The sequence below is a fragment of the Malus sylvestris genome, chromosome 10, assembly GCF_916048215.2.
Source record: "Malus sylvestris chromosome 10, drMalSylv7.2, whole genome shotgun sequence".
NCBI classification, from domain to species: Eukaryota; Viridiplantae; Streptophyta; class Magnoliopsida; order Rosales; family Rosaceae; genus Malus; species Malus sylvestris.
Window position 1 is genome coordinate 5,072,170 of NC_062269.1, and position 10,270 is coordinate 5,082,439.

At 37.4% G+C, this 10,270-nt stretch overlaps 1 protein-coding gene across 1 annotated transcript; it reads left to right on the forward strand.

The window, feature by feature from the left end:
* Window positions 1-218: 218 nt before the first annotated feature.
* LOC126586764 (uncharacterized oxidoreductase At4g09670) lies at window positions 219-3,870 on the forward strand. Its single transcript, XM_050251706.1, has 2 exons — window positions 219-816; window positions 3,057-3,870. Exons 1-2 carry the CDS (start codon window positions 352-354, stop codon window positions 3,672-3,674), a joined length of 1,083 nt encoding a protein of 360 aa, XP_050107663.1. The 5' UTR covers window positions 219-351; the 3' UTR covers window positions 3,675-3,870.
* The last annotated feature ends 6,400 nt before the right edge of the window (window positions 3,871-10,270 follow it).

Here is a 10,270-nt window from a genome sequence, read left to right on the forward strand (position 1 = left end):
TGAAGAGTTACTTTATTATTACACTTAAGAATAGCGTAACTGATGTTTTTTGGCAAAAGCAGTGCTTTTGTAAACCAAAATATTATTTTCTCTTAAAATGTTGTAAGTCGTTTTTTTTAATACATTGATATTTTGAGTATTTAGATAAGCCGAACAATAAACAATTTAATTTAATATCAAATTCGTAAAGATTTGAACCTAAAACGTGTAAAATAAATGAAATCTTTAATATTCAGTAGGAAACAAGTTTCTGGAGTATCAGTAGGAAACAAAACCAGCAGAATATACCACGCTCAGAGTGACACCTACGCTACCCATCCACTTCCGCTGCCGCTGCCTGCCTCCGCTGAAATGTCCGCCGAAACGCCGATCCGATTCGGAATTGTGGGCTGCGCCGAAATAGCCCGGAAAGTGTCGCGGGCCATAACTCGAGCCCCAAACGCAACACTCTACGCCGTCGGAAGCCGTTCTATCGACAAGGCTACGGCGTTCGCCAAGGCCAACAATTTCCCTCCCACTGCCAAGATCTACGGCTCCTACGACGCCGTTCTTGACGATCCCGACGTTGACGCCGTCTATGTCCCGCTCCCCACCAGCCTCCACATCAAGTGGGCCGTCCTCGCCGCCCAGAAGAAGAAGCACATCCTGCTCGAGAAGCCCGTGGCGCTCAACGTAGCGGAGTTTGACAAGATCGCTGAGGCGTGCGAATCCAATGGGGTGCAGATCATGGACGGTACCATGTGGATGCACCACCCCAGGACTGCCAAGATGTCCGAATTTCTCGCCGATGCTAACCGTTTTGGTCAGCTCAGAACGGTATGCCTTTCTGCTTGTTGGACTGCATCAAATTGTAGATCCTAGAAAGATAGAAAGATCCATTTGCTATTGCAGTTTTTTTATAAATCTCTGTCCTTGTTTTCTGTTTTCGATTAGCTGCTTTGTCTAGTCGAGAAAGTTTGGAATTTTGTAGTCCTGGTCGAAGAATTTCGGATTTGAAATAAGAAGGTTATATTGAAAATGAGAGATGGTTTTGAAGCAAAACGGGCCGTCGGATTTCCTAGAAGGTAGAGAGGGAACATTTCCAGAAATTATTGGTTGTTTTGTTGGATAATTTGAGGGCTGACGGTGTGGAAGATATGTCGGGTTTTAGTTGTTTGAAATGTAGCTGGGAAGGAGAGTGGGGATGTCAATATATGGACTTGCGTTCGTAAATTTCCATACCTGTACTAATATATGCCGAAAATGAGGATGTTGTCATACAGGATTTTTTGGGAACTTGAGAGCAGCACGCGTGGATGGACGAGGACATTATCTAGGACTTATAGTATATGCTTTTTAGGTCTGAGTCTGGACAACAGAATAGGATAAGGGTCACCACCTAGACCTTTTTGGCTTTATGGATTCATAACATACTCATGTGATGTCCCCTTGATTAATCACCATAAGTTAAAGGACCACATAATGGGGTTTTTAAACCCGATTCCCCAATTTGTTAAGTGGGATTGGATGACTGTCTCATTTGCAAGTGATTTGTATTCGCACTGATGGACCAGTGGTTCTTGAAATTTGATTACTTTGCATGATCTTTCTTGATAAATCCTTTTTTTCTCATGTTTTCGTTAACAGAAAGAGGTTAACTCTCAGATGTTGAAATTGGACGTCTCAGATGTTGAAATTGGACGTCCATTAAAACAAATTTTCACTTGTTTTCCTTGAAGACTACGGATGCGACGACACAAAGTATGTTTTGGTTACTGGAATAATCTGTGTATCAATGCCGCAAGTGTTGAACACATGGGTATTTAGCGGACTTTTATGAAAGAACATTGTGCTAGTGACAGCGCGTTTGTCCAGATTGGTCAAGTATTTGATTATTAAAACTGAGTGCAGTAATATGCAGTAGCTCTTTAATTGAGGACTACGGTGAATGCTTTATTCCACTACCACAAAAAAGAGTCAGTATTTAGTTTTCAAATTTCAACTAGCATTTTGTTATGCAATGCATCATTGTTCCATTGTGTGGAGTGGTAGTGTCACGGACCATTAGGCATTGTAATGATACTGCCAATTCCTTTAATGTTTTTTTTTTCCTGCTTAGCGCGTTTTGAAACTCGTTGATTAGTAAACTTGCATGGTTTTAGCCTTTTGCATTGCTCTCATAATATTTTTGTTCCGAAACCTATCTATTATTTATAGTTGCCAATCTAACTGATAACCTTTTTTTGTTGAACCTGCATAAGGTTTTATTAGTTTAACACTTTAACTACATTGCCATCATCTACTTTCGCAGCCTTCTTATCCATGAGCCACTTTACCAGCTTTTTCCACGAAGCAGAATACAGCACATATTACTTTTAATCTACAAACATCCTAACTTCAGATATTTGTTCAGCCTTTTAGGCCCTCTATAGCCTATACTTCAAAGAAAGCTGATGGGATTAGAATTATTCAGAACCAGAAAAAAAAGGAAAGATTAGCTTCATTGTGAAAAGTAAGGCTGGGACTAGTCGTATTTTTGTTTTAAAAGAGGGAAATGTTTATTTGGCTAGCCCATGCACATAACTGCGATGACACTGGATTCGGATTGATTAGGGTATAGGCTTTACTAATCCAAATCCAATGATTTAAAGACTGCATACTAGCCTTGTAATAGGACATGCTACTGACATTTGCTTCAGGCTCCCAGGCTTGAAGTATTTTGGCAATTTTCATATAAAATAACTGTAATTAATGTCGTTTGCGTGAGCAGTTTTGTGCATTGTGTGTCCCAATTACATATAATCCAGAAACTATAGTACTATATTAATCCTGACTGACGAAACTTGTTTGTTTTACTTTGTACACTTGGATTGGTGCTTTGGTTGTTACTATAATGTTGAGCATTCTACAAATATATTCTGCACAGGCAGCATGTATATTCATTCAAATTGCAGTGGCAGAGATCAGATAATATGTGCGATTAGGCGACTATATTTTGTTTGTGCCACCCCCTTGACTTGTATTTTTGAAATTTGGTTCGGATATTGTTCTGAAAACATTCTCTTTGTGTGCCACAGATACACACTGTCTTTACATTTCCTTGTGATCCTGAATTTTTCAAGAATGATATCCGGGTGAAGCCAGACCTTGATGCTCATGGGGCTCTTGGGGATGCAGGGTGGTACTGTATAAGAGCAATTTTGTGGGCCAATAACTATGAACTGCCAAAAACTGTAATTGCTTTGCGGGACCCTGTGCTTAATGAAGCAGGCGTGATTTTATCTTGTGGGGCGTCTTTGCATTGGGAAGATGGGAAAGTGGCAACCTTCCACTGCTCTTTCTTATCAAGTTTGACGATGGATATAACTGCGGTCGGTACAAAGGGAACTCTGCATGTTGATGGTTTTGTTATCCCTCATGAAGAGAAAGAAGCCGCTTTTTCTGCAGCTTCACAAAGTGGATTTGATGAATTTGTCACCTGTTGGGTTCCATCACCAAGTCGTCACATTGTGACCACAGATCTTCCGCAGGAGGTCCTCATGGTAAGAGAGTTTGCTCGTTTGGTAGGGGCTATTAAAAATGGTGCAAAACCTGAGAAGAAGTGGCCAACCCTTAGTCGGAAGACACAGATCGTACTCGATGCTGTCAAGGCATCAATTGCCAAGGGTTTTGAATCCATTGATATCGCATATTAACCGAGACTCATCTGGTATGTGTTTTTCATCTTATCTTTTAGCTGGGGCGTTCTTGTAGTGAGTAATAAGATCCTCATTGGCTCAGAGCCTCATGAACTCGTCGTATTGGAACATTAATGTTGAAATGTATGGTAAATGAATTAAATGTAAAATAAAATGGCCGTGGCGCAGATTGTGAGTGAAGGTCAAACAGAAACACAGCATGCATGATCACCTTTACATATCTACTTAGCAAAGTCCGGTACTTGGATTGTCTGCCCTCCCCATCCCATACCCTTCTCATCCCCTCCTATTTCTGTAATCACGGTTAAGCCACGTCAACATCTTATATTGATTTTTTTATAAAAATAATAAGACAAAAAATAATGAGAATATAAAATGTTGACGTGATTTAACCATGATCACATAAATATGAGGGGATGAGGTGGGGGAGGGCAGACAATCCAGGTTCGTCCGATACCTGGATTGTCTGCCATTCCCATCCCATACCCTTCCCATCCCCTCTTGTTTTTGGTACTCTTTGAAATCTAGTCAGAGCGTGTGTTTTTGTGATTCGATTACAAAAGCCTACTTAGCCGGGCTACAATAATTTTTAAGAACAAGTCAGAGAAAATTGGAGGTGGAGTAAAGGTTTTTTAACTAAGGAATTCTACTTTTTTTTTTTTTGGTCTCCTTAAACCCTTTAATTTTAGATGGAAGTTCATTAGTCAAAATGATCATTACTCCACATTATAACAACTACAGGGACCAACACTCAGAGATTTTAAAACTCAGCTACTTATCTAACACTCTTTGCATATATTTGTTTTAAATTAAGAAAGGCTTTTTTTTTATTTTCTAGAAACAATAACATCTTCCTAGCTAGGAAGGAACTGACAACATTTTAGGCCTAAACTAAATCAAATCTACCTGCATGTCACGTCGGCCAACTAGGTGGTACGTCGAATTGTCATTTTGTAATTTGACTTAAATGTAAGAAGCTTGATACAAAATGCGTTTACATTACAATAGCAGACCATATCCGACCATAAGAGCAAGTTCACCTCTAAAAAAATACATCAGCACCCAGCTCATTTAATCCACTCAGTGAACAGTGATAGATCATAATGAACAGTAATAGGTCAAATGCATATCCACCTCTAAAAAATGCGCTGTCACAAACGATCTTTACCCTTACAAAAAGCGCTGGCACCAAACCCATTTAAATTATTATTAAATTGTTTATAAAATAATAAATAAAAAATAGTTTTAATTTCGGATAGGATTAAATAAAGATGAAATTACATAAAGTACTAAAAATTAAGACGAAATTAAATAAAGTACTAAAAATAAATACAAAATTATACAAAGTCTGTGGAGCTAGGATGTGTGGTGCTAGGATCTGTGTAGCTAAAACCCCCTCGACTTGTTTCCACGTCTTTTGCACACCTCCTTCGTACCATATCTCTTTTTTCCGATGTCCAAAAATATTTTGAATTCGGAGACAATCCTACTAGAGGCTTGTTCATAGTGTCACGATCTGCTTGAGCCATCCTTTCATCTCTAAGCATCTCGTTTTCTCAATTAAATGCTTCTCTAATCATCTCGTTTTCTCGATTAACTATTTCTCTTTGTCTCTTAGCCGCTGCATCACGTCTCTCAGTAGCTGCTAATATTGTTGCCATAGCAGCAACTTTTTCCTCATCTCTAGCCGCTTCCCGCGCCATGTTCAGTTCACCTTGGCGCGCAGGTTCGTCCATATATTTTATGTAGTCATTTTTGGAAGAACTCCCTTTTTTCTTTGCCGCCTTCTTACCTTGAGGCCTTAAGGACTAACGAGTCGCCTAGGTCTTCGTCACTTCTTCGGGCATCCCTTCCGACACTTCTTCAAATGTGTATTCTTTATATGCGGTCGTGTCTTCTTCCTGTTCGACCGTGTCTGCTTTTAACGAACTGTGTAGACACATGTCGTGCATGACACCTTATGGACTGGTTGCCACAATTCTGTATTTGGGACAATCTTTGACAATTTGCCAACATTCCCATTTGTTGAATGATTTGTTATGGTTCTTCGCATTGTAAAATGCTTGTGCTTGTAGTGTCTATAAATGTGGGATAAGACAATATTATAAAATGCGGGTGTAACACAAATAAATAAATTAAAATATTGATGCGGGTGGAATACATATAAATAAATAAAAATATTGTGACCTAATCTGCTATACTTGTACCACTACGCAGATTACCCGAAGTATGAGAGATAGCGTTTTTCCAACAAGTAAAGGATGCGTGAGTTTTTTGCAACGACCTTGAAGACCTTGACTACTTCTGGTGTCTTTTCCATGTACATCGCAAAACGCTTTTGTAATTTTACTCCACATTTCTCGTTTATTAATTTTAATTTAGTTAATTAATCTGGGTCGTTGGATATGAAAAAAGATTCAAATCCAACAGCCTATACGTTGACACGTGGCCAACGGTCATAATTCTGACTGTTGTGCCTTTTTAAAAAAATAAAAATAAACGTGGACCATTGATCTCTAGATCAGACGGTCCAGATCAAGCCACGTCACTAGCCGTTGGATGTCAAATTCAAACTTTTTTTACCGTTGGAAATCCAACGGTCCAGAAAACTAGCTGTTGGAAATCCAACAGCTCAGAAACAAACATGTGGCCTCCCTATTAAATCCCTAAGTGTGCCTACGTTGGCTGCCACCCTCACGTTTTCTTGTTGGGGCGCGTGGCCACGTGTGCATGTTTCGCACGCGCCTAGAGACCAGCTTAGGTTGGGTGCTGGGTGCCGGCCTAAAAGTCCCCGGTGGACTTGCTCTAAAGGGCAAAGCTTATGGCTGTTGTATAGGTCATGAGCCTTTGGGTTCATATGCAATCAATACGTCCTTTGGGCTTATGATATCCCCATTCCTGCCATTATGCCTTTCCTATCTCAATGTAGCAGAGGTTAACTCTTCAAAATCGTGTCGTGCACTCTGGCGCATCAACATGCTAGAGGCCTACCATTAGGTACTTCCTGTAGATGCCAGCGGGGTGTGGTATGCACCACACTAGCAAAACATAGAGGCCTACCTAGTATGGCATGTGAGCTTACTTCCTAGTTGCCTGCAAAAATCTCTCCTATAAATAGCCAGGTTAAACAAAGAAATAGGTAATCTTTACTTACTAATTATAATTCTCTATGATGATATAGTTTCTTTCAACTATTTCTAGCTTGGGCATCGAAGACCATTTTTCGGACACCCTCCCCCATTTTCTCTAAGAGTTCATCAATTAGGCTACTAATGCTTCTTATTTTGTATGTGTGGTTTCATCAATCCAACCATACAAACTTTGCATCCACAATACTCTGATTGAGATGGATAAAAAAATTGTGTGAGCAAGAAGATTAGGTACCAAATAACAACAACGCTTTTGAGAAGATTAATATATACTTATTCCTCATGAGGCAGGGAAAGGATACTCTTCGGATCCCTTACATCTGGATCCTCCGAATCTTGAAAATTGGCTGCAAGCCTTGCCTCCGGCACAGTTGTGAAGCCATCACAGCTTCTTCTTCCTAGAACAGGTCTGTGAAGCGACGATCGCAACCTTGCCTCGAATAGGACTGCGAAGCCATTGATCCTGACGATGCCATTGTCTCCTCCACCTCCGCCCCCCTCTTAACCCCTCCCACCGTCAACACATTGTTGGGGCCTTGATGCAAAGGATACGATGGCCGCTGCTGCCATTGCAACTTCCTATTCCGATGGTGTCAAACATTTTCTTGACCGTTCAAAATTTTTTTTTGAACGGCTAAGATTAAAGATATTTTCTTTTGAATGGCCAAGATTGAAGAATCCTCCGGGGACGGAGAAGATCTTCCATGATATTTATGTACAATACTGAGTGTTTTCAACAACTACATGCGTGCTACTAGTATTTACTATAAGGTCGTCAATCACATACTAAAATATATGAGGTCTGCACTAACCTAGTGCTTATGTTTCTAAGTCCAAGACATGGACATTTAAATGTCATTGGATACATAGATGTAGATTGGGTACGTAGACTCATTCATTGATAGACGTCCTACTTCAGGTTATTTCATATTTGTTTATGCAATTTGTACCTAGTGAAACAAGAAACATAATATTGTAGTAAGACCAAGTGTTAAGTCTAAGTTACAGGGTATGCCACTTGGTATTTATGATTATTGTGGATTTGTAATTTGTTATCTGTGTTGGATTTTAGACTTGGAAGTCCCATGAAATTTTATTATGATAATAAAGTCGTGGTTGCACACACTTCAGTTCAATGTGATCAGAATAAACATGTTGAAGTTGATGCTTGATAGATATTTCATCAAGGTCAAATTAGAAGCTGGATTATTTTTTTTTTGTCATTCATGAAGTTGTAAGATCAACTTGCATATGTTCTTAATAAGGATCCAACTGAGTATATCATAACTTACCCAACAAATTGAACATTGATGTTCCATCGACAAAATTATGGGAGTGCTAGCGCGAGCCCGCACAATTGGGCCCAAGTTACTTATTTATCTATTGTATCTAGAGTTTAGGTCCTAATCCGATCCCCACAAACAAAATTATCTCAAAAAAGGTAAAACCTTACTTGTCCCAATTTTTTTGATCCATAATATAATCCAACAAAAACTAACAATATAAAAGAAATAATCATTATTAACGCAATAAATTTATTACAGTTTTTAATACCTTTTATTTTTGTTTCTTATCTCTACATGATTTTGGAGGTCAGGGATCACACTAGGCCTGGCAATTCCTGACACGACCCGATAACCCGACACGACACGACACGAAATTAACAGGTGTTCGGGTCGACACGATAACGAAACGGGTCGTTATCGGGTAACCCGATAAGCACATGTTAAGATAACAGGTTGGTTCGGGTATACACGTGGGTAACACGATACACGATAAGCAGAATATTAATTTAATAATTTTATAACCCTAAAAAAATACTATAATGATTATAGATATTAATTTAACAATTTTATACCCCTAAAAACTATAATAATTATATATATATATATATATTAACTATAATAATTATAATAATTATATATACTATAATAATTATACCCCCAAAATATTAACTATAATAGTTATATTTATATATATATATATATATATATATATATTAAATTTTATACCCCTAAAAACTATAATAATTATACATACAAAATAAATAGATTTAAATCTACTTAATAAATATATATATATATATACACACACACCATTGAAATTCATGGGATACGAATTATACGAAACTAATTTCAACGATCCAACCGTCATACTTGTTTGTATATGCTTCGAGATCGCATCAGCAAAAAATAACAAAAAAAAAACATTCACAGATCAAGTAACGAAACAAAACTTTCCGACAATTATAAACGAAAAATCACGATTTAACGGTTATTTTAACTCCGATTTTGATGATTTTTTACAGCTACACTCCTTGGCCCTATATGAATACAATGAATGAATTCGATCTTCAATTTAAAATATTTACACTAGTGGATACCACAAAATCTTATGTTATACATGATGAAAGTATGAATAAACTCTTAAATGTTAGTGAATCTATTGTTTTGATGGGATACGTTCTACGAAACTAATTTCAACGATCTAACCGTCAAACATGTTTTTATATAATTCGAGATCACATACGCCAAAAATTGCAAAAAACAAACATTCAGAGATCAAGTAACGAGACAAAACTTTTCGACAGTTATAAACGAAAAACCACAATTTAACGGTTATTATAACTTCAATTTTGATAATTTTTTACAGCTACACTCCTTGACCCTATATGAATACAATGAATGAATTAGATCTTCAATTTAAAATATTTACACTAGTGGATACCACAAAATCTTATGTTATACTTAATGAAAATATAAATAAACTCTTAAGTGTTAGTGAATCTATTGTTTTGATGAGATACGCATTTTGCGAAACTAGTTTCAACAATCCAACCGTCAAAATTGTTTGTATATGCTTTGAGATCGCATACGCCAAAAATTGCAAAAAAAATAAAATTCAGAGATCAAGTAACGGGACAAAACTTTTCGACGGTTATAAACGAAAAATTACGATTTAACGGTTATTTTGACTCCGATTTTGATGATTTTTTACAGTTACACTCCTTGACCCTATATAAATACAATGAATGAATTCGATCTTCAATTTAAAATATTTACACTAGTGGATACCACAAAATCTTTATGTTATACTTGATGAAAGTATGAATAAACTCTTAAGTGTTAGTGAATCTATTGTTTTGATGGGATATGCATTCTACGAAACTAGTTTCAACGATCCAACCGTCAAACATGTTTGTATATACTTCGAGATCGCATACGCCAAAAATTGCAAAAAAAAAACATTCAGAGATCAAGTAACAGGACAAAACTTTTTGACGGTTATAAACAAAAAATCACGATTTAACGGTTATTTTAACTCCGATTTTGAAACTTTTTTACAGCTACACTCCTTGACCCTATATGAATACAATGAATGAATTCGATCTTTAATTTAAAATATTTACACTAGTGGATACCGCAAAATCTTATGTTATACTTA

What these genes read in the sequence shown, in the direction of transcription:
- LOC126586764 (XM_050251706.1), top strand. Translation starts at nt 352, where the DNA reads ATGTCCGCCGAAACGCCGATCCGATTCGGAATTGTGGGCTGCGCCGAA. An exon ending in GTTTTGGTCAGCTCAGAACG is followed by an intron (nt 817 to 3,056) that starts GTATGCCTTTCT and finishes TGTGTGCCACAG; the next exon opens with ATACACACTGTCTTTACATT.